This window comes from Tiliqua scincoides, chromosome 10 (assembly GCF_035046505.1).
Source record: "Tiliqua scincoides isolate rTilSci1 chromosome 10, rTilSci1.hap2, whole genome shotgun sequence".
Lineage (NCBI taxonomy): Eukaryota > Metazoa > Chordata > Lepidosauria > Squamata > Scincidae > Tiliqua > Tiliqua scincoides.
In genome coordinates this window covers 18,827,707-18,852,499 of record NC_089830.1, presented here as the reverse complement: position 1 = coordinate 18,852,499, position 24,793 = coordinate 18,827,707, and the positions used below count along the sequence as shown (strand labels likewise).

At 47.1% G+C, this 24,793-nt stretch overlaps 2 protein-coding genes and 2 pseudogenes across 5 annotated transcripts in view; 3 read left to right on the top strand and 1 right to left on the bottom strand.

The window, feature by feature from the left end:
* Positions 1-1,416: 1,416 nt before the first annotated feature.
* LOC136661759 (5S ribosomal RNA) lies at positions 1,417-1,538 on the top strand (annotated as a pseudogene).
* A 1,119-nt stretch (positions 1,539-2,657) lies between these two features.
* On the top strand, positions 2,658-11,942 carry PTAFR (platelet activating factor receptor). Its single transcript, XM_066638442.1, has 2 exons — positions 2,658-2,796; positions 10,436-11,942. The coding sequence occupies exon 2, from the start codon at positions 10,464-10,466 to the stop codon at positions 11,559-11,561; it is 1,098 nt and encodes a 365-aa protein (XP_066494539.1). The 5' UTR covers positions 2,658-2,796; positions 10,436-10,463; the 3' UTR covers positions 11,562-11,942.
* A 1,804-nt stretch (positions 11,943-13,746) lies between these two features.
* On the bottom strand, positions 13,747-13,866 carry LOC136661746 (5S ribosomal RNA; annotated as a pseudogene).
* An 8,300-nt stretch (positions 13,867-22,166) lies between these two features.
* The window catches only part of EYA3 (EYA transcriptional coactivator and phosphatase 3), a 63,622-nt gene continuing 60,995 nt past the window's right edge, over positions 22,167-24,793 (top strand). For all 4 annotated transcript variants that reach the window (XM_066638293.1, XM_066638290.1, XM_066638291.1 and 1 more), the window contains exon 1: positions 22,167-22,312. The gene's annotated coding sequence lies outside the window, so the exon portion shown is untranslated. The remainder of the gene's footprint in view (positions 22,313-24,793) is intronic.

Sequence of the window (24,793 nt, the reverse complement as noted above, 5' to 3'; positions counted from 1 at the left end):
CAAATTCGGGGAGCCAAAGGAGGAAGGGCAATGGAGGCAGAGTCAGGCAATGGCCTTCTGCCAATCTACCACCTGAAGCTACTGCCTCAGGCTGCAATCCTATCCAGTGGCGTCACTAGGGTTCGCGTCACCAGGTGTGGGATGCCAGCACGTCACCCCCCCCCATGCAGTAGGCGGGGCAACATCCCAGGTGGTGGGCGTTTTTTGGCCATAATTTTTGAAGGAAAGGAGCTATTTCACTCAGGTGTCTTGCATTGCGTTCAGCTCCAAATTCCGCATCCAACATTATATAACATGATGGGGTTACTCCTAACCACCGCAATGTTAGCGTGTCACCCCCCAGTGCCTTTCACACACCCCCTGTGCGCATCACCCGGTGCAGCCCGCACCCCTGCACCCCCCTAGCGACGCCACTGATCCTATCCACACTTACCCGGGAGTAAGCCCCATTGGAGTAAGTAATGGGACTTACTTCCAAGTAGGCATGCATAGCAATGGGCTCTCAGTTGGCCTCATGAACTGGCCAGCCCTGCAGCCTGCGCATATATCCCGAGTTCAGTGGGATTTAACCTATAATCATGAGCAGGCTCAGAGGATTGCAGGCTGCATGACACAGCGCAGCCTGGCGACACACTCATTTTGCATGGCAGGTTTCTCCTCGCAGTGCACATGCACACTCTTCCTGCCAGAACCATTAGAATCTGGTTTGCGTGACTAATAACACGCTGCAGAGTTCGGCCTTCCCTTTTTCACTGGCAGGCATTGTCAACGGGTGGAGTAACAGGCTGGAGGAATAGCCTGCTTGTCATAAGAACCTTCAGCTCAGTGCTGCGCAGGTCCTCTCTTGCGTCACCCAGATCTGCAGGTCAGAAAGTTCACTGAGTTATCGTGTGAGATCTAGAGTGACTCTGTCCACCCAGGCTGCTGACTGATTCCCCTTCAGCTGGTGGTTGGCGTAGGCGACAGTCTGGGCTGGCTGTGTGGCTGCTACATCCCAGCTGTAGCAACCCCCACTTCCTTGCTAGAACAGCAATTTTCAACCGCACCAGCACATTGGTGTGCTGCGAAAGGTCTGCAAGTGTGCCATGAGAGTTTGGGGGAGGGTCATTTAATAGTAGGGCCATTGGGGGATGTGAACCCCTGGCCAGAGGCGCAGTGTGCTGTAACAACTGTCAAAAAAAAACTGATGATGTGCCTTGATCATTATAGAGCCTTGTCAGTGCGCCGTGCTATGAAAAAGGTTGAAAATTGCTGTGCTCGATCCTCTGATGATTGCATTACATGGCAGGGGTGGCTCCACAGATAGGACCTGGTTGGGTGTGTGCAGGGGCCTGCGCCATGCAAAGGCCCACATCTGTGAAAAACTACTGCTCACCCCCACTGCCTGGCAAATCAGGTTTCTGAGCATCATCAGAGGTAGCTGGCCTAACTGTTACCCTGCACATGCCTGATCTCATCTGATCTCGGAAGCTAAGCAGGGTCAGGCCTGGTTAGTACTTAGATGGGAGACCACCTGGGAATACCGGGTGCTGTAGGCTTATACCATGATCTCGGAAGCTAAGCAGGGTCAGGCCTGGTTAGTACTTAGATGGGAGACCTCCTGGGAATACCAGGTGCTGTAGGCTTATACCATGATCTCGGAAGCTAAGCAGGGTCAGGCCTGGTTAGTACTTAGATGGGAGACCACCTGGGAATACCGGGTGCTGTAGGCTTATACCATAGTCTTTCGAGACTGAAGGTTGCCAACCAGCCAGCCCAGTGGATGTAGGGAGTGTACCTTTGGGGCTACTTGCAGAGCTTTTGTCCCAAGCCCTCCCCAAAATATGGAACAGACATGGACTGGTGGCTTACATGTAAAAGCCACATATAGGTCACCTGATGACTAGGGAATATATCAGGGTCCATACTTATTTCTTTAGAATATAGATAGTCCATGTTCCCCCTCCAGTGGGAAGCATTCAAGGTGGCTTCTGACCACTTTTCAAAACCATCGTGAATCAAGGATCAGGCAAACCAAAATCAACACAGCTCTCAAAATCACCACCCCACAGCATAAAGAGGACCACATCAAGCTGGCAATAAGAAAAACCAACACTGGCTAGCCAGCGTAGCAGAACTAAAGTTTGGCCCCAAGCATTAAAGGAAATGAATGAGTCTTCTGCTGGCTCGATATTGGCAACACTGGCTGGCAGTGCCTCTCCAGGAGACGTCAGGGAATGAACTTGGGACCTTCTGCATGCAGGCAGGTATTCTTTCAGAGCAGGGTGGGGATGCCAAGCAAGCAGATGAAATGAGAGCGCTCTGGCTGATTGGCACCAATCGAAACATCTGTTCCAATAGTCTGGAGGCAAAGATCAGGGCCTGTGGCACTGATGATATTACAAGCTCTGCTTTCTAAAAGGAAGTCATTAGTCTCATCAGATGGATGACTGTGGACTGTAATTAAGGCGTTTCAGACACGAACCTGATAATGACTCTCTGTTAGTAACTGTTGCTTATGGTGGCTCTTCCCTTCTATCCTTTTGTGGTTAATTCTCTTCCGCTTCATTCTACTCCTTTTCCCGGTGGTGACGCTGCAGTTTCTTCATCTCCAATGAGTCTGTAAGGTTTCGTTGTGCTGTGCTCTGCCCTTCTCATTTCTGGTTTTTGCAACTCTGCGAGGGAGTGGGCTGTCGCTCGAGGCTAGCAGAGATCGCAACTGCAGCCCAAGGCTCCATCTGCCTTTTGATGTGCTCCGTCCACCACAGTTGAGCCCACGCTTGGCCTTGGCAGGGGATATCCAATCCCTAGGCTCAGGTAAGTGGAAGCAGTTCTTATAGGTTCTGTCCTTGTGCCACCTGTTAGGGACACGTCTAGATTTCACAACGCAATCAAGGTGCAAAGCTTCTTTGAAGGGGTGCTTGGTGCTATTTGCCTGTGATGGGCTGCCTGTGGCCAGGTGGCATGTGATTCTCCATTCTGTAGGGTTAAATACTGCCTAATCAACACCTTTGGACTGGAACTTCTTTTCCTTTGTCCCTGCTGGGTACTTTGCTACAGAAAGCATCGAATGTCCATGGAGTTTCCTTTCAATGGACTATATACCATAAGACCCTAAGAAGAACCCTGCTGGATCAGGCCAAGAGTCCATCTCGTCCAGCTTCCTGTATCCCACAATGGCCCATCAGATGTCTCTGGGAGCACACAAGTCAACAAGATACCTGTATCCTGTTGCCACTCCTTTCCATCTGGCATTCTGGGATAGGCTACCTCTAAAACTCAGAGGTTGCATACAGTCATCAGGATTTGTAAGCTGTGATGGACATTTCCTCCATAAATCTGTCCAATCCCTTTTTCAAAGCATCTGGATCAGATGCGATCACCATGTCCTGTGGCAAGGAGTTCCACAGATTATTCTGGGTAAAGAAATATAGTGTTTCCTTTTGTCTGTTCTGACTGTCCCACTGGTCAATTTTAGTGGGTGTCCCCCTTGTTCTGGTGTTGTGTGAGAGAGAAAAGAACTTCCCTCTCTCCATTCTATCCATCCTATATTTTAAAATAGATGCTGTCACTGGTCGTTTTTGATTTGAGAACTAGGATATCATTAAAAAAAAGCTGAGTTTGAATCTTTGCATCTTCTTTCCAATACTTGGAAATAACAGAACCCAGAAGATGAACACCAGGTTCAGAAGACGTACACCTGGCCTTTGTTCATGCTTCCCGGGTGCAACTAAGAGCCAAAGCCCCTCTTGGGATCAAACGCATATGGGGAAATTCAGTTCAGAAGGTGTATGTGTGTGCATTTTGAACACTATAATTGCAGTTCATTCTGTGAGGATAACTTTTTTAAAATGCACTGATGAGAAGACATAGATTTAGAGGAGGTGGAAAAATCTTCCTTCCTTCTTTCTTATAGCAACAATCAAGGAATAAAAAAAATAAAAAAAACATATAAGATGTTTGACTCTTCCCCCTTTTAAAGACCTGCCTGCTTGCTGTATGGTAGAGTGGAGACCAGCTGAACAAACCCATGGCATTTACTTATTGGGTTGTAACTGCAATCAGTAATAATGTCAAGAAAAGTTTAAAAAAAAATGGAGGTGAAGGTTTCTTTATTTGTATAAGGTTGGAGAGAGAATGATGAGCGCAAAATGCTTTCTTAGGGATGTGGTCAAGGTGGCAGTCAGAAAGAAATGTTTGAGGGGATTGGGAGTTATTTTCACCCTCAGGCCCGTAGTGCGCAGGGGGGTCGTCCCCCACTTGACAGCAGGGGCAGAATGCTTGACAAAGCTCTGAATGTTTCTGGGGTTGGCTCTGCTGGTCAGCGGACCCTTTGCTATGTGTGTGACCGCACAGGACTGTGAAGGAGAATTGATGTAGCACAGAAATTTTCAACAGCTGTGCACATTGGTGTGCCGTGAACAGTTCGCAGGTGTGCTGCAGGAATTTGGGAGAGGGTCATTTATTAGTCGGGTCACTGGGGGATGTGAGTCCCCCTCACGCACTGTGTAAGCCTCGTCAATTGTCAAAAAACTGGTGGTGTGCCCTGACAATTTTAGCACCTTGTCAGTGGGCCTTAAGATGAAAAAAATTGAAATTTGCTGAGAGCAACAGGTTCTTTAGCTTGCAGGAAATTGACCAATGAATGCCATCTGTTATATGCACCTCTTTTTGTTTGCAATGCAACTCTACAAATCAAACACAATGTTAGCTATTAAACTTGGTGGGGGGGTATTTATTATCTTTAATTGTTTATTTTTGATTTCTTTTGAAAAGGCTTTGACAAAGCAAATGCACACGGCAGGATAAGGAACAGGAAAGACAGATAATTAATGCTACAGCTGTTGCGTGCCTGATTGCTTGCTTGATGACCGAGTCATTGAATCTGAACTGGTTATCACTTTCTGCGCGTAGGGCTTCAGTTCCGATTTAGATTCAAGACCATCGAGAGATCACAGGCTCAGATTCCGTTCTGGTTCCTTGGGGGGGAAAAAAGACTTTTTTGAGGTTCGATTCAGTTCCCTGTCAGGCGGAAATAGATGGTGGGCCAGACAGGTAAGTCAAGCCAAGTAAAAAAACTGTGATGATCAAGGTATGTTTGCTTTGAAACCTTTTCTTACATTAGCTGCAAAAGGCATGGAATGTCTTTACCCTTCCCATCCCATTCCCTGAAGGGCCAACATGCCACTAATTCCATCTCTACCCACTGAATCCCTTTTGAGTGAAGAGCTCTCCTGCTCCCTGGTGACCTCCTTTGGCCTTGGCTTCTTCCGTATTTCCATGCACCATCTGTTGCTTTCTGCATGCGACCTCCTGATTTTAGAAATGGAGTATGTCAGAATCCCAGATGCAAGGGAGGGCAGCAGGGTGCAGGTTTCTTGTTGTCTTCTGGGGCATTTGGTGGGTCACTGTGAGATACAGGAAGCTGGACTAGATGGGCCTATGGCCTGATCCAGTGGGGCTGTTCTTATGTTCTTAACTACAATTCCCAGGAGGCCTTGCAGGTCTTCTTGTTATCTGGTGTGCTCCCTGGGGCATTGGGTGGGCCGCTGTGAGATACAGGAAGCTGGACTAGATGGGCCTATGGCCTGATCCAGCGGGGCTGTTCTTATGTTCTTATGCGTGAGCTGCCCATGAACTGAACCATCATGCCCTTACTGCACCTTTTCCTCCACCTTTTCCTCCACCAAGGCCATCACAATCTAGAACACTTCCATATGCATTTCGATTGGTCCAAGGGTTAAATGTTAATGTAATACTTACGAGATCCATGAGTTGAGAGTCAGCAGGAATGGAAGCCTGATGTGGAATATCATGTGACTGACATATCTCGCATCTGATAAAAGAAGAGGGAAGCCCTTGAGGTTAAAAAGCAAGCAAGCAAGCAAGCAAGCAAGCGAGAAATCTCTCTCTCTCTCTCTCTCTCATCTGGTAGAAGCCTTCCTATAGTGTGCAAGCAAAGCTAGGAAGAAAATCTGTTGTTGCCATCACTGCACCTTCTGCCTCAAACAGATTCCTTGAGAGCAGTAGGTTCAAGATTCACATTTACTGCACCCTGCTAGAGGAAACCCATTCAAATATGTTTCATTGATGGCTTTCTTTGGGCTTCTTTCTCTTCCCCCTCTATTTCTCATTAGCTCTCTGCAGCTGCATCTCTTAGCTTCATTGAATCCTTTTCTTCCTCTTTCACACCGCAGTTTTTGGAAGACAGATAAGCATGTTTGTTTGGTTGTACAGCTCATGGCGTGACCCAGCTTAGGTTGACTCAAGTTCCAGTTTGGGGTCTCTCTTGATCCACCCATCAAAGGCTGTTGCTCTGACTTACAAAAAGTGAGGATGTGAAAAAGTGAATAAACATTGCAGTGTGGGAAGCTCGGGGATCTAGGAACTCAGAAGGAAGGACCTGAGGTCTGTGGTTCTAGTTTCCTGCTTTCACCCATGAGAAATGAAGAAATGTGCTAGAAAATTTAAATCCTGCACTTTGGGGCTAGATAAGGGCATGTCCTCTTTCCCCACTGCAACTAAACATAAGTACATGTATCTGTGTCAATATATAGATTGTAAGGCACTTGGGGCAGACCCGCTCACAGGGAAAAGGAGGACAATTAAGTTCTTTTCCAGGACACAAGGCTAAAAAAGAGGACATATCCTGGGGAAAGAGGACATCTGGTCATCTATACGTGCCATACACTAGCAACATAATCTCTTGCAGAAATGTAGAAAAGCGTTCAGATCAAAGGAGGAGGAAGTTGGAATAAAAATACTATTACATAATAGTAATATAAATACTATCACAGAGAGCTGGTGATTTAAACGAGAGGTTGTTGTTAACAATAGTAACCTTCATCCCACTCCCCTCTACTCAACAGGTTTTGCACATGTGTGCACTGTTTTAAGAAACCTGCAAAACCTCTTTGAACAGAGGCAGGAGTGGGGGCAAAAGAAATGTGTGTAAAGGGAAATGATGCTATTCTCAAAGCAGGCTCCAGGGCCTTATAAGCTGTTGCCCCTCTCCAGCCTGAGACGTCATGTGGCCACTAGGAAAGCCAGATGTGAAAATGTTAACATATTTGTCAGTTAGGCTGAGGAAGAGCCAGCCCAAAATTTTTGATTTTGCCAGATCAAATGGGGCCAGATGCCAGAGGCAGTGTGCTAAATGCTGCCTCCATTACCTCTCCTCCATATGTTGTCTTCTGCTCTGTTCCTCCTTGGGGAAACAGTACTGGAGGAGAGTGGATTGCTGGAGGTGACTGCTTCCTGCCATTCTGTTGCCGGAGGTGATAGTCTGATTCGGCCTTATGAATGGGCCGGCCTTGCGCTTAGGTACAAAGTGCGAATTCTTTCAATGCTCTGTGGAAGATAGCAGCTGAACGAGGCAAGTTTAGCACCCACTCAGTAGCGCTTGAGCACTTGATCCTGTTTTTCCATTGCCATGTTTTAGGAAGCCAGGAAATCTATGACATGGTCTGGCTGCCAGCTGATTCCTAGTCCATTTAGCTCACACTTTCGTGCTGTCCAGGGTGCACCGTGAGGAGGCCAACTAGCATCACACCCCACAGTGTGATTGTGGGTTTTCCTGCCAAACCATATACCACATTATGTCTGGCTGCAAACAGAGGGCGTATAGTGGCCCATGGTCTGACTTTTCAATGAAGGTAACTCTGTCCGTGAATGGCTGGATGAACTGGACATTGATATTTGATCTAGTTTAATGGTTATATAAGTCCATGTATTATATGATATCTGCTAAATAAATAAACTTGATCCTGTGATCCAGAGTAATACTGCAAACAAGTGTTAGATACCAAACTGAGAATCTGCCATTGAACTTCCCTTTCTCTCACGTCGTATTGGGTGATGCTTTGTCTCTCTGCTACAGATCCTTGTCTGTGCAATGGACATGGCAATGGAAAATGGCTCTTTTTAAAAGATAAAACAAAAATGCAAGCGTCACTTTGCTTAAGATCTATTTCAAGGAGAGTTTTCTTTGTGCAATTATTGGTATTCATGAATGTCCTTTATTGCAACATGTAGGGATGGCCAAGATCTTGCAAAGTGCAAACATGAAGTACAAGGGTTAATGCAGCACGAGAGGTGTGGTATCCAACTGGGATTCCTGTTGCAGACACAATGTTTACATGTTGGCAGGAAACGTAGCTTATTTGGGGGCATATAAAGTTAATGGATGACAAATCACGAGCGTCCAGTCAGAATGTCCAGTCCAAGGGCACTTTTTCCGTTAGGAAATGCAGCCATGTTTTCCAAGTAAGCCTTCAGATTCTCCAGAAACATGAACGCACTTGACGGGTATGTTGCTGCATGGCATTCACATCTTACCCAATTCCTTCTGCAGCTTCTGCGGCTCAAGGACCCTTGCCGCAAATGCGCAGGCGTGATGGGTCCTCTTCTTTGCCCTTCCCTGCAGTTTTGCTTCCCCCTGATTTCCAAGTATAGAAAGTCATTGGCTTTAGCAAGTGCCAACGAAACTGCTGAGGCCACAAATATCAAAGAAGCAGGAACAGGCAGAATATTAAGGAAGTCTGTAACTTCTCCAACACCGTCACTGAACAGGAAAAAGGAGCTGAAGTGAAACTGGCAGCTGCGGTTCGGCTATTTTCCTAGGGAAATCCAACAAAGGCCATTTCCAAGGTTGGGCCAAGACCTCCTGAAGCCTGTGGTGGCAGGCAAAAAGTTGCCCTCTCCTCTATAATGTGCCAGCCTCTGTTTCTCCCTCTCTCCAAGGTTCTAACTAAGCATTCTCCTCCCCTCCATATTTCCTCTTCCTCTATATTCTTCCTTTCCCAATTTAGGGAGTGGAAGGAGAATAAAGAGCTGTAGAGGCAAGTAAGCAAACAAAGATGGGTGCCCTATAACCACTCTGCTGCCTGAGGCAAATGCTTCAGTTGGCCTCATGGATGGGCCGGCCCTAGCCATTTGCACATGCATGATCTTGCCTGATCTCGGAAGCTAAGCAGAGTCAGGCCTGGTTAGTACTTGGATGGGAGACCGCCTGGGAATACTGGGTGCTGTAGGCTTATACCATAGTCTTTCGAGACTGAAGGTTGCCAACCAGCCATTTATAGCATTTGTCTAATGAGCTTAAGCACAGTACTAAATGACAGTTGCTGAGAGCAGGGTGACGCAGTAGTGATGCAATTGCATGTAGAAAGTCCCAAACTCAATATCTGGCATTGCCAGAGGCACTTTTTCAAGTGGGTGCTCCTTTTTTTAGCAGGGGTAGAGTAACTGGCCCGCCTCACCCCAGCACTGTCTGTTCTAGTGGCTGTCTGCTGGTATTCATTTGCATCTTTTTAGATTGTGAGCCCTTTTGGGACAGGGAGCCATTTAGTTATTTGATTTTTCTCTGTAAACCGCTTTGTGAACTTTTAGTTGAAAAGCGGTATATAAATACTGTTAATAATAAAAAACGCTTCATCTGAGATTCCAAAGACAAGTCACTGCTGAGTTACAGCCCAATCCTATGCATGCCTACTCAGAAGTAAGTTCCTTTAAGAGTCCATGGGGCTTACTTCCAGGAAAGTGTGGATAGGATTGGGTTGTTAGGCAGTACAAGGCAGTTTCATTTTTGACTTTTTGAGATTGGGGAGCAGTTAGTGATAAGCCCTGGTGGCTTATGATGGGCTGGCTTCAGCACAGCCCTGCACTGGTCCCATCGTGGTCCCTGCTTCCACCACCTGACAGTGCATGGTGTGCTTGCTACCGCTGGTACTGAGGTTCAGGGGTCAGACGGCCAGGGGAGCAACTGGCCAGTAGCTGCCCCTGTTTACCAAAACATTGCTTTGAACTTCTATGTAACTCTTCTGCATTGTGTACGAATAGCATGCTAGCAAGCAAGGTAAAGAAATGTCAGCTCTTTATCCAGCATGCATGATATTTGGGCATTCCCAGCACTACCATCAGCTGCTCTCAGCTGCTGAGCTGTGCTGAGGTGTCACTGCTGAAAGGGCAGCCTGCATGATAACTGGGCTCTCCCATATCTTGAAAATACGATCAAGATATGGTTCTTTGCAGCTAATGAGTTCCTAAGGGCGCAATCCTAACCCCTTATGTCAGTGCTTTCCAGCACTGACGTAAGGGCAATGCAACTCTGAAGTAAGGGAACAAACATTCCCTTACTTTGAGGAGGCCTCCATGAGTGACACCCAACTGCAGGATGCAGCACATGTCCCATTGGCACTGCTTTGCCAGTGCTGGAAAGCACTGACATAAAAGTGAGAAAAAAGTGCTTATTTCTTTCAGGTCACCACCTGCTTAATGAAATCACTTCCTGCTTAGTGACATCACTTCTGGACCTTAACAGGCATCATTTCAGTCCACTGTATGAAACGAGTCTGATGCACCTGCATCAGAGACTGAACATAAGATATCCTTAAAGAGTACTTGTGTTGATTATTCACCATGAATAACATATTTCATTTTGTTGTTGTTGTTTTAGGACAAGAAAATCAGCGTTTGAAAACAGTATGAATATTAAGATTATGTCCACAGGAAGCAAGGATGAAAACATCTCATCCTCTGATGTCCGCTCCAAGCCTTCTGATTATTCTGTGGATTCTGAGTTCAGATATACCCTGTTCACTGTCTACTACAGCATCATCTTCATTCTGGGCTTTGTGGCGAACGTCTACGTCCTGTACATTTTCACTCGGGTTTATGCTACCAAGAAATTAAACGAGATCAAAATATTCATGGTCAACTTGACAATCGCTGACCTGCTCTTCCTGGTCACGCTGCCAATGTGGATTGTCTATTACCACCAAGGCGGGAACTGGATCATGCCTAAATTTTTGTGTAATGTGGCTGGCTACTTGTTCTTCGTGAACACCTATTGCTCAGTGGCCTTCTTGGGAGTCATCACCTACAATCGGTTCCAAGCCGTCACGAAGCCTATCACCGCCGTTCAGTCGTCTACACGAAGACGGGGCATCTACATCACAGTAGCTGTTTGGATTCTCATAGCTGGCCCTGCCATGTACTACCTCATTGGAGAAGGCCCAACCCCTGAAGACGTTAAGGGCAAGGTTTTCCAACGCTGTTTTGAGCGTTACGACAGCTCGGAAGGAAACGTATCTATTTTGGCCATCCATGTGGTCATTTGTATTTGTTTCTTTGTGACTTTCCTCGTGGTCCTGGTATGCAACACGTTCATTATTCGGTCATTGCTCTCCCAAACTGTGCAGGCCCGGAAGAGCGCAAGTGTGAGGCACAGAGCACTTTGGTTGGTGTGCACCGTCCTGGCTGTATTCATTGTCTGTTTTGTGCCTCACCACATTTTGGATCTCCCTTGGACCCTGATGGTTCTGGGTAGGCTGCAGCAGATGAGCTACCAGTCTCGAAAGCTGCTGAATGACATCCATCAAGTGACCCTCTGTCTCCTGGGTGCCAACTGTGTCCTGGATCCTATTATCTACTGCTTCCTCACCAAGAAATTCAGGAAGCACCTTTCTGAGAAAATGAAATCCATCAAGGATAGTCGTAAGTGCTCCAGGCAAACCACCGAGACTGGTCTGGAAGGCGTGGTTCCTATAGAACTGGGCATCCCTGCTTCCATCAAATCTTAGGAATTGCACTGGGATCTACAGGGGCAGCAAGACTTCTGCTATGCTTGCTCAGTACCAAGCACGGGCTGACAGAAATCTGTGTTCCACCCGTACTCGGGTTTCCAGGTCCTCACAGAAGGATGCGCAAGACTTTGGGGGCCCTCAGACCTACCTATAGAAGTGCTGTCTATCAGGAGGACCATGAGAAATGCAGGCAATCCCAGTCAAGTGGCCTCTTGTTGTGAAAGGAAAATACAGTACTTGGAATAATATGATATCTCTGAAAACGATGGGCTTTATTTATGGACTGCATTCTGATTGTAGTGATAGGATATGCTTGGTAAAAACTTCCAGAGGGAAGCTTTGTTGGTAGTTCCACATTTTCATTCCAAAGCTATTCAGTTAATGCCATTTGCCCATGCTATTTAGCTTTTCATAATCTAATAAGAAGTAAAAGGACAGAGGAAAGCATTGCAGTGAAAAATGACCCATTATAGCCTTCAGTGGCCATAGAGCCTAATCCTGAAACTTGAGAAGATAATTACTGATTGGGACCATATTATGAGTTCCAGCAGGGCTGGGTGAAGACCTCTGGGCACCTGAGGTGGCAAGCCTACTGCTGCCCCTCCTTTTACTGGTGATGTACCCACCTTTCTCCTCCCACTCCCTGGACTGGAAGAGGGGAATAGAGCAGAAGAGGAAGTGTGAAGAGAGTGGCTCACTTCCTGTTCCACTCCTCTCTTCCCTTTACAACCCAAAGAGTGGGAGGAAAGGCGTGAAATTGAGTCAATGGACTGGCATTGAGTTCAGGCTTGGTTTCAAAGTTGCATTTTTATTAAATCAATAGGCTCGTCTGAGCCACTGATGGGGAGGGTTGGAGCAGGAAGGATCCAAGAACCAGAAGGGGGAAATCAAGTTATGGTTTGGAGCTGGAAAGGCTACACCAGCTCTTTCATGGCACAAGTAATGGGACCAAGCAGTTTTCAATGTGGTGCATGATAAAGGACATGAGATAGAGCAAGTTGAGATAGTTCTTCTCTAGAAAGCTTCCTGCCGAAGGAAGCTGTGGTTTGCTACTTGGACCACAGGCAAAGCAGCCTCTGACCAGTTTATGTAACCTGTTGTTGTTCAAAATGGAAGATTATTGCATGAACATAACATAAGGCTCAATCTTCATTTCAGTGACCCATGTGCTAGCATTAGCCCCTTCCTAGGAGCTATGAGACAGGAGGTCTGGCTCAGTTGGCAGAGCTGCCACCTTGTATGCCTGAAGATCTGAGGCTGCCAGTTCTAAACAACCGGAAGTACCAGAGAACTGAGGACATGCTGATATACTGATGAGCTGACCCTCGGTGGCAGAGAGGAGTTGCCGTCAAGTGGAGCATGGGAGGCGAAGGGCCAGAGAGAGACCAGACCGGGAAGGAATCCAGCTGGAACGAGGAGTTCTATGAAAGACTAGAACTATTCAATTGTAAAAATCCCTACAGGGGTTTAGAACAGCAACCGCCTTGGATTAAAGTCTGAGGAGAAATATGAGGACCCAAGAAAGGTGGTATATAAATACCAGTATAAATAAATAAATAAAATGAGACAACTATTTAAAGTATTTCCACATCACAAGTATTTATCTAAAAAAGGATGTCGACTATTGCTTTTAAATAACTTTCTGTTGTTTTGGTATACTGTTTCAATTGTTAGAAAAAAAATCCATATTATTATAGGGTAAATTTTACCATCTTAATGCTTGTTAACAGCATATCTGCAGCTTGATTTAGCTCTTCTGGTTAGTGGCACTTTATTTTGCAAATTCCAGTCTAGAGCCATCTTTTTTTTCCTGAAATTTGGGTTGCACGCTTGGGCCTGTTTCCTTGGAAGGAAATCCTCTCCCACCAATGAGATTTGCTTCCAAGTAAATATGAATAAAAATTTGGGCGCAGTCCACCTAATCAGGAAATATGTTTCATTGAGTTCAGTGGAACTTTCCTGTCTGGGAATAACTGTTTAGTGCTTATTGAATTCTTGTCAGTAGGAACACTGCTTGATTCCTGTTACAGACTTTTAAAAAGCCTTCTCGAGCGTACTATGTGAAATGCAGGCTACTTGCCTCCACTGGCCCCTCCTTCCCCTTTCACAATCTGGTTTGGAAACGGAGGGGGACACACAGAAAAATGGTTGGCAGCCTTCAGTCTAGAAAGACTATGGTATGAGCCTACAGCACCCGGTATTCGCAGGCGGTCTCCCATCCAAGTACTAACCAGGCTGGACCCTGCTTAGCTTCCAAGATCAGATGAGATTGGGTATGTGCAGGGTAACAGTTGCTGCTAGGGGGACAGAGAGGAAGAGGAAAAGTGGAGGGGAGGAGAGTGCTGAGCGAAGACATTGGAGAGTGGGAGAAGCAGAGTCTGGCACGTTGTCGGATAAGGGGGGCCGCATTTGGCCTGCCACCTCAGGCAACAGGATGTCTTGGGTCAACCCTGAACCTCCACCGTCTCAAAACTTTTGATTTCCTCCCAAATTGGGAGGTGGGGTTTCCAAATAGGTTTTGTTCTTATTCTTCCAAGGTATCTTGGCAAGTGAAGAAGTTTCTCTAGAGCAGGGGTGTCCAAAGTTTTTGGCAGGAGGGCCACATCAGCTCTCTGACACTGCGTCGGGGACCGGGGAAAGAAAGAATTAATTTACCTTTAAAATTTGAATAGATTTACATAAGTTTACATAAATGAATATATTAAAGACGAACTTATATGAATGAATGAAGGTCTTGCAATAGCTCAAGGCCTATAAAAGGCCTTGCACAAAACAAGGCTGGCCTTTCCTTTGCTGCCACTACTGCATCAGCAAGCAGTGGAGGAAGCCCTCATCCCACAGCTCACGCAATTGCCTTCATGCTGAGAGCAGTTGTGTCGGTCCAGTGTGGGCTGCAACAAATCTCTGGAGGGCCAGAGGCTCATTGAAGACTGGGGGCTCCCTGAGCGCCGCATTGAGAGGTCTCAAGGGCCACATGTGGCCCCAGGGCTTGGGCACCCCTGCTCTAGAGAAAACCCTGCCATTTGTCTAATATTTACACTGTCTGCAGTATTATCTGTCAAGTATTATATCTTCCTTTTCCAATCCAAGGAGCAGATGGAGGAGGAGAAGCAGTGGAGGCAAGTAGGTGAACAGAGATTAGGGCTCCCTGCCAATGCGCTGCCTGAGGCAATGGCTTCAGTTGGCCTCTTGGATGGGCTGACCCTGAGTGGATCTCATATATTTAGCCGGGGGACAGCAACTGTCCCTAATCACCCCAGCACAGTGTCCCTTCTACAGGCTGTTTGCTGGTGTTTCTTTTTAGGATTGTGAGCCCTTATGGAAAGTGGGGGCATGTATTTATTTTTTTGTACGTAAACGCTTTGTGAACTGTGTTGAATAGTGGTATCGAAATATTTGTAGTAGTAATAATCTGGATGCAGGTGAAATGGTGTCATCAGGCTTAACCAGGCTTGGTTAGTCTAAGCCAAAAATAATCTCTGTGATAGGGATGTCGGGAGGCGCACGCTGTACTCTCATCCTGTATGCAGATATCTTGCTTACCTAAAAGATGTTACACTTGGATACATTCCTTTTGGAACTTAGGTGGGGCATATAGACAGCTGTAATAGGTCACAGAGATGACAAGCTGTACCTGCAGAAATTCCCTCCTCTACACAATTGTTAAAGGTTCAGGAGCCCTAATGCTGAAGGTTGGCCACCCCTGTTTTAAATAGTTGATACTGTTTGTCTGGGAGTTTTTATTCCCCAAAGAACAACTGCTAACAGGAAAAGGTGATCTGGACTGGTAATGTGGTGGAAGGAGAGGGTTAATCCCCTTCTCCCCCATGCCACTGTTCTGATAGAGCAGGGGTCTTCAAACTGTCCGGCACAAGGGCCGCATCGTACCAAAGGGTATAAACCCATTTGTGCCAATGGGTACAAACTGCAAGAGAAGAGATTGCATTTGGACATCAGGAAAAAAATTCCTGACGGTAAGGGTGGTTTGGCAGTGGAAGAAATTGCAGAGGGAGGTATTGGATTCCCCCTCACTGGAGAACTTCATACAGAGGCTCAGCAAGTCCCCGCTGGTGATGCTTTAGGAGGATTTCCTGCTACAGGCATGGGGTTGGACTAGATGGCATTTTCGGTCCCTTCCAGGAACACTTCTTGATTGTTCAACTCCATGATTCTACAATTCTGTGTATATCTAACACCATGCCAAGTGCCTGAGAATAAATAAATAATAAATACATCGAGAAATGGTGTGCTGAGAGTTTGATTGAATAAAAAGTGGGTGGGGGTGGAAGGAGGAGGGGAGCAGAGGGTAAAATGGACTTGCACAGGAAGAAGGCAGATTGGATTTTGAAAAAGGATTGAAAAGGCACGGGCGTATACCACATTCAGCCACTACAGGTGCTGAATGGAATGAAAATTGACGGTGTGATTTGATAACCCTGGACAACGCTCAGTTTGCCACTGAAATGAAAATAGTTAATCTTTACTAATTTCTATGTACTGAACATTTAATGACAATTAAATCTATTCATTGGCTTGTCTGTTCCACTGCAGGGTAGGATTGTGCCCGGTCCGTCTGTCTGTCTGTCACATTTTTATATCACCCTTCCTCCAAGTTGTTCAGGGTTCATGGTTTTGTCCTCCTTCTGCCTTCACAACTTGTGAGGTAGGGGCTAGACTGAGAGAGAATGACTGGCCCAAGATCACCCAGCAAGCTTCATGGCTGAGCAGAGATTTGAACCTGGATATTTCAGGCCTAATTCCAACACCAAAACTACGATCCACTATGCAAATAATAAGATGCTTTTCCAGCAACGTATCTTGAGTTCCCTTGAACCCAAGATACCTTGGGAACCCGACAGGACCCAAGTGGGTCCTGTTGCAGTACCCACTGCCACCATGTGATGCCTGTATCTTGCATTTTTGTTTCAAACTCAAACAGACCTTTATTGGCATATAATACAGATACAACAACAGCAGATGTGGACCTAAGGTAAGTCATATTAATACAAAGGCTACATGATGATCAAGGAGGTTCAGGGTATTTACCTCATAAAGATATACTGTCAGATGTTATCAGATGTCAGTTAGATGCATTTTTCTGAAGCATGCTTTATTTCACTTGATGCCCTTTGTTAGGAAGCTGTTATACTAAGTTCGATCTTTGGTCCAGTCAGATCAACATCGTCAGCACTGGCTTGCAGTGCCTCTTCAAGGCTTCAGCCAGGAGATGCCACGGATCGAACCTGGGATCTTCTGCATGCAGGCAAATATTCTTCCAGGGCAGGGTGGCGATGCCAAGCAAGCGGATTAACTGAAAGTGCTCTGGCTGATTGGCGCCAATTGAAATCCCTGTTCCAATCGTCTCAAGGCAAAGACTGGCTCTGTGGTATTGATAATATTACAAGCTCTGCTTTCTAAATCTGCTTTCCCATTAGATGGATGACTATTGACTGTAAATAAGGCATTTCAGACACAAACCTGATCATGACTATCTGTCAGTAATTGCTTATGGTGGCTCTGCCCTTCTACCTTTTTGTGGTTAATTCTCTTCTGCTCCATTCTTTTCCCTGTGGTGATGTGGCGGTTTCTTTATTTCCAATGGGTCTCTTGGGTTCTTTGTGCTGCGCAATCAAAGTGCAAAGCTTCTTTGATGGGGCTGTCACGTTCCTGGCTCACGTGGCCCCCAGGAGGGAAGGGGACGGTCGAGGACATGATGGGGAACAGGCAAGGGGACACAGAAAATGTGGCGCAAGGAGGACCTTTCATTAACAGGGGGCAACAAGCCCGCCGAGTGCCGTCACTGGTGGGCTGGAGCACCTAGCTCCTAAAACTTAGGCACAGCGCAACTTGTCTACAGTTCCAACGATCCCAACTGAGAAGAGGTATCCTTCACTCAGTAAGAAGTCAAACTTGGGAGAGGCACTCACAACCTCCGCTTCCTCCCTTGCACCTGGTCCTTCCTTAGGTCTCCTTTCAGCGATGACACAGCTCAGCTGCCGAGAGCAGCCAGTGGTGGTGCTGGGAGAGCCCGAGGGCCAAATCAAGCTACCTGGGGCAGTCACCGAGGTGTGCCTTGTCAATCTTACTGCCTTGCCAGTGTGCCGTGAGATGAAAAAGACTGAAAGTTGCTGATGTAATAACAGGAGAAGGAACAGGAAAGAGAGCTCATTAATCCCACAGCTGTGGTTTGCCTGATGACCGAGCCACTGAATTTGAACTGGTTATCACCTTTTGTGCTTAGGGCTTCGGTTCCAATTTAGATTCAAGGTCATTGTGATCTGGCAAGCTCAGATTCCATTCTGGTTCCTTGGAAAAAGACTTCTCTGAACTGGTTTTGGTTCAGACTTGATTCAATTCCCTGCCAGGTGGAAACAGATGGTAGGTTGGACAGGGAAGCAGAGCCCAGTAAAAAATGCGACTGTGTTCCAGTTATCAAGATATGTTCTCCCAAGGAGCAGTCTTAGATTGCTCTTAGATTAGCTACAAAAGGGCATGGAATGTTCTTACCCTCGTCATCCCATTCTCTGAAAGGTCAAACCAAACATGCCACTAATTCCATTTCTATCCACTGGATCCCTTTTGAGTGAAGAGCTGTCCTGCTCCCTGGTGACCTTCTTTGACCTTGGCTTTTTCCATATTTCCACGCGTTATCTATCGCTTTCTGTGTGCTCTGCCTTTGGACTGAACAATCATGCCCTCCAAAGCCATAGTTGTACAAATCTATGTAAATCCGTTCTACAAATCTATGTAAATCCATTGTACAAATCTATGGTAAGGCCACACCTGGAGTACTGTGTCCAGTTCTGGTCGCCACATCTCAAAAAAGACATAGTGGAAATGGAAAAGGTGCAAAATAGAGCGACTAAGATGATTATGGGGCTGGGACACCTTCCTTATGAGGAAAGGCTACGGCGTTTGGGCCTCTTCAGCCTAGAAAAGAGACGCCTGAGGGGGGACATGATTGAGACATACAAAATTATGCAGGAGATGGACCGAGTGGATAGGGAGATGCTCTTTACACTCTCACATAGCACCAGAACCAGGGGACATCCACTAAAATTGAGTGTTGGGAGAGTTAGAACGGACAAGAGAAAATATTTCTTTACACAGTGTGTGGTTGGTCTGTGGAACTCCTTGCCACAGGATGCGGTAACGGCATCTGGCCTGGATGCCTTTAAAAAGGGATTGGACAAGTTTCTGGAGGAAAAATCCATTACGGGGTACAAGCCATGATGTGTATGCGCAACCTCCTGATTTTAGAAATGGGCTATGTCAGAATGCCAGATGCAAGGAAGGGCACCAGGATGAGGTCTCTTGTTATCTGGTGTGCTCCCTGGGGCATTTGGTGGGCCGCTGTGAGATACAGGAAGCTGGACTAGATGGGCCTATGGCCTGATCCAGTGGGGCTGTTCTTATGTTCTTAAACTATAATTCCCAGGAGGCCTTGCAGGTCTCTTGTTATCTGGTGTGCTTCCTGGGGCATTTGGTGGGCTGCTGTGAGATACAGGAAGCTGGACTAGATGGGCCTATGGCCTGATCCAGTGGGGCTGTGTCAGCTTGAGTTCTGAGTGATGCAGAACCAAAGCTTACATGTTGGTTCAGGGAGCAGGTGCAGAGCAATGATTCAGTGGAATCAGCAAGCACCTGGGACAGGCACACCCTGGGTGTGACCAAGCCAAATACTGATTGGCTGAGCTGACTATATGAAGATAGTCAGGAGGAGCCTCAAGTGCAGCAGTAGGGGAGTAGCTGTGAGACTGCTGCCAGTGACTGAAGAGGCTGGATACTGTATGTATGTGATATTACTGACTTATGGACTGAACCTTTGACTGTGTATTATTGGAACTGATTTGGATTTGTTATACTGAAACTGACTGCTCTCTGTGCTGACTCTTGGACTCTTAAATGACTACTCTATATGTGATATCCCTTGACCAATACAACTGCTGAAAGTACTCTGCTGTAGTTGAAGTGTTGTTCTTGCAACCTGCTCATATTGGGACAAGACTGGGAACCTACACCAATCCGCATATAATTTTATACAAGCCCCCCTTAAACCTTAACAGGCTGTTCTTATAGTTAGGGCAGAGCCTGAGGGGCACCTGCGGTAGACACTACATTAAGGGGGGTGCATTCAGGGAGAGCCTCCACAGAAGGAACGAAAAGATTAAAAGACAGTGAGTGCTGCCTCTTCTGGGGAGAATCCAGAAGTGATGCCACAACATCACATGTTACACATGGGGCAGCGCCTGGGGCAGTGTGTTACATGTCTGATGCCCTTACTGCTTTTCCTCCACCAAAACCACCACATTTCTGAACACCTCTGTTGAGAAAAGATTAAAAGCTCAAATACTTCCCTTAGTAAGCAGTAAAAGATTTTCCTGCCAAAACCATTCACCTGACTTAGCTGAGACATGGGCAATCCTAATGGTGGCGGTGCCAATGGGTACAGCAGTGCCAAAATGGCGACTGTTGTATCCAGCAGTCCTGTCAGGACTGCCAGAGGTCTCCTTGGGGGAAGGGGACATTGTGTAAGGATGCAGGGGCTGCAATGGGTCTCCTCCAGTTTGCACTGGGTATTTTGCAGGTGCAGACTAGAGGAGCATTGTGTTGGGCTTTTCAGCCTGATATGGAGCATAGGATCTGTCAGAGCAGGGCTCCACCAGTCCCACCCCCCTCCTGCCCTGGTTCTAAAGCCTGATGCTGAACACCATGCTATGGACATATCTTGCATCTGATTAAAAAGGGGGAAAGCCCTTTGATGTTAGAAAGAAAGAAAGAAAGATTGATTGATTCTGGCAAAAGGATGCAGGTCTCCTGTTGTCTTGTGTGCTCCCTGAGACATCTGTTGGGCCACTGTGAGATACAGGAAGCTGGACTAGATGGGCCTATGGCCTGATCCAGTGGGGCTGTTCTTATGTTCTTAAACTACAATTCCCAGCAGGCCTTGCAGGTCTCTTGTTATCTGGTGTGCTCCCTGGGGCATTTGGTGGGCAGCTGTGAGATCCAGGAAGCTGGACTAGATGGGCCTATGGCCTGATCCAGCAGGGTTCTCCTGATGTTCTTATGTTAGGAGCCTTCCTATGGTGTGTGCAACCATAGCTAACAAGCAAATATTATTATTTATTATTATTAACAGTATTTATATACCGCTTTTCAACTAAAAGTTCACAAAGCGGTTTACAGAGAAAAATCAAATAACCAAATGGCTCCCTGTCCCAAAAGGGCTCACAATCTAAAAAAAATGCCAGGGAATACCAGCAGACAGCCACTAGAACAGACAGTGCTGGGGTGAGGTGGGCCAGTTACTCTCCCCCTGCTAAAAAAAGGAGCACCCACTTGAAAAAGTGCCTCTTACCCAATTAGCAGGGGTACCCAAATCTAGCAAAGCAAAGCTAGCATTCAAAGCTAGCAAGCAAATCTGTTACTGCCATCCCTGCACCTTCGGCCTCAAACAAATTCCTCGAGAGCAGTAGATGCAGGATCCACATTTACGGCACCCTGCTGGAGGAACCCACTCAAAACCATTTCATAGATGACTTTCTTTCGGCTTCTTTCTCATCCCCCTCCATTTCTCATTATCTCTCTGCAGCCACATCTCTTTGCTTGATTGTATCCTTTCCTTTCTATTTCACATTGTCATTTCTGGAAGTCAAATAAACATATTTGTTTGGTTGCCCCGCTCAGGCAACCAAATTCCTTCTGCAGCCCAAGGCCCTTGCTGCAAATGCCAGGCGTGATGGGTCCTCTTCTGCGCTGCTTTGCCTGTCCCTGCAGTGTCGCTTCCCCCTGATTTACAAGTATAAAAAGTCATTGGCTTTAGCAAGTGCCAAGAAACTGCTGAGGCCACAAATGTCTAAGAAGGCAGGAAAGGCCAGAACATTAAGGAAGTTGGTAACTTCCCCAACATGGTCACTGAACAGGAGAAAGGAGCAGAAGTGAAACTGACCACAGTGGCTCTGCTGTTTTCCTGGGGAAATCCAACAAGGGCCATTTCCAAGGTTAGCCCAAGGCACAGGGATGCTTGAGGTCCAGCAGGTCTCCAAGGAAGTGGCAGGAGAAAACACTGAAAGAAATGGCAGCCCAGTCCTATGCAGGTCTACTCAGAAGTAAGTGCCACTATAGCCAATGGGGCTTACTCCCAGGTAAGAGTGGAGAGGATGGCAGCCTTGGAGCCCCAGCCTATGCAGGTCTACTCAGAAGTAAGTCTCATTGCAGTCAAGGAGGGGTGAGTATGCGCACGCGCAGTGCAACCCTCCCCCCGCCCAGGTGTGCCTGGCGCAAGCAAAGCGCCAAGCAAACCGCAAGCAAAGCGGCCTTTTCAGCGACACCTAGCGGCGAAGGACGGAACATCCGCTCTGCGCATGCGCGCGGGGACGACGAGCCTTTCCGAGGGGAGGGGGAGAGGAAAGAGGCATGCGCCTTGCTCCCCCTCCCCCTCCCGAGGGCAGTCGCCCGCGCCACGGCCCGCTTCCAGGCGCTAGACAGCAGCGCGCATGCGCAAGGGCGCGCGCCCCGCGACTCGTCGAGGCAGCCAATCGGCGGCGCTTGCGCCCAACCGCCTCTCAGGGCCGACGTCACATCCGCCGGGGAGGACTTCCGCTTCCGGTGTGAAGCCGAGAGGAGGCTGCCAGAGGGAAAGGGGAGGGGGCGCCTCTCTCTCTTCTCCGCGTCCTTTCTGGAGGCCGCTCCGTCGCCGCTGCCATGTCGCCCGTGGCCGAGGTGGGCCCCGCAAACGCCTCGGCACGGTGAGTCCCTCCCCCTCACGCGCCGTCGGTGGGCGTGGCCTAGCAGCTGCCGTGGCCACGCCCCTTTTTCTCTCGCTCCCCCTCGCCCGTTATCCCCGTAGTCGCGGGGCGGGGCCTGCATGTGACGTCACAGGTGCTTGGTGGCCGCAGAGAGCCGGTGAAGCGATGGCCTTAAGACGTGCGCGAAGCCCGCAGGCCTCGGGGGCTGCCATGTGGAGCCTCCATGTTCAGGGCAACCTACCTTGGGGCTGCCATGTGGAGCCTCCATGTTCAGGGCAACCTACCTTGGGGGCTGCCATGTGGAGCCTCCATGTTCAGGGGCAGCCTACCTTAGGGTTTGCCAACCCTCCCCCTGCCACAATTGGGCTAGACCACTGTTTATCAACCAGTGGTACGGGCACCACCAGTGGCACTCGAGGTGGTGTCTGCTGTGCCCTGCTATAGGTCTATAACAGTGTTTCTCAACCATAACTTGGCATGCAATGATTAAGCTACGGAACCCCTTGCCACATTGTGGCATCTGGCCTAGATCAGTGTTTCTCAACCAGTGTGGTACAGGCACCAGCAGTAGCACTCAAGGTGGTGTCTGTTGTGCCCTGCTATTGGTATATAACAGTGTTTCTCAACCATAGTGTGTGATGATTAACCTGCAGAACTCCTTGCTACAGGATGTGGTGATGGTGTCTGGCCTAGATCTGTGTTTCTCAACCAGTGGTACAGGCACCACCAGCAGCCCTTGAGGTGGTGTCTGCTGTGCCTTGCTATAGGTCTATAACGGTGTTTCTCAACCATAACTTAGCGTGTGATGATTAACCTGCAGAACTCCTTGCTACAGGATGTGGTGATAACATCTGGCCCCCGTACACCTTCCGTACAACAAAGTAATCAATTCAGTTAGTAAGTTTACAATAAGTATAAATTTAAAAAAATTACTTAAAAGTAAGAGTGCGGGGTTGTGGGTGCTTTGGTGCCTTGTTTGGTAGTGGTGCTTTTCAAAGGACTCCGGAGGGGACGCTATGCCTCATCAACCTCCCCACCCGCTGCACATCCCTGGACCAGTGGTTCTTAAAATTTTTGGCAACAGGACCCACTTTTTTACAATGACAATCTGTCCTGGACCCATGGGAAGTGATGTCATTAACCTGGGAGTGATGTTGTGTCCGAAGTGACATAATCAAGCAGGAAAAGTTTTAACACCTTCTGAACAAAAAAATCAAATCAAATTTATTAGTACGTTAATTTTAAGTTTACAATAAGTTTAAGTCTAAAAGTTTACTTATAGAAAGAGAACAGCTCTCTTAACCATCCCAAGTAGTTGCTGATCTTGCTGTTTAACCCATTTCTGCCCAACCCACAGGTGTACACATTTGATCCCTGTTGCATACTGTAAATGCAGTGTTGGACAGAAATGGCTATAAAAAAAATTCCCCAAATATCCCAAAGCTGCAGTCCTATCCACACTTACCTGGGAGTAAGCCCCATTTATTTATTTAGCGTATGGCATAAAACACATGGACATATAACAATTAAACTAGATCACATATCAGTGTCCAGTTCGCCCAGCCTTTCAAGGACAGAGTTACCTTTATTGAAAAAGTCAGACCATGGGCCAGTATATGCCCTCAGTTTGCAGCCAGACACAATGTGGTATATGGTTTGGTGGGAAGACCTGCAATCACACTGTGGGGTAGATACTAGCCCCCATTTAAACATTGAGTCCTGGCAAATACCATGTAGAGTACGGATCCTGTTTAAAGTTTTCCAGTGCTGGCGAGGCAAGTCAAAACCTGGCTCCTTAAGTGTAGGATTTTCTATATATCTACCTGTTTCTGGGTGTTCGTCTGCCCATTTAACTTTTCATTGGGCGTTGATGTTGAAATTATTGTGCAGATGTTTTGCGAGTACCAGAGAAGTCTTCCTTTTAACTATTCTTGTTAAAATAGCAAATATACTATTCCTTAGTAGCTTGTGAAAAAGTACAAATCTGTCATATTTCCCCCAATGCTGACACGTACCGCGGTAGCATCAAGTCTAATATATTAAAAATAAAGTATGCATTGAAATGAATGGGAACCCACCTGAAATTGGCTCGTGACCCACCTAGTGGACCCTGACCCAGAGTTTGAGAAACACTGGGCTAGAAGAGATGGTGAACCTTTTGGGCTTGGCATGTCAAAAATTCAGAAAATGCCTTTGTTTGGAGTTCACCCCCCCCCCCACAAAATAGAAACAATTTTTCACATATTTATTTAAAAAATAATACAGTCCAATCGTGTAGCACTGTGTGCTATATAAAGTAATGTCAAATAATTGCAAAAATGAAATATGGGTAAAACAAACTCAATTGTTTGCGATCGCTGGCGTATCACCCAAAATGTCATGGTTTGTCACCTTTGACATGTGTGTCATAGGCTCCTATCACTGGCCTAGAGGCTTTCAGGAATTGGCACAGATCTCATGTGACTGGCAAAAACCATCCTG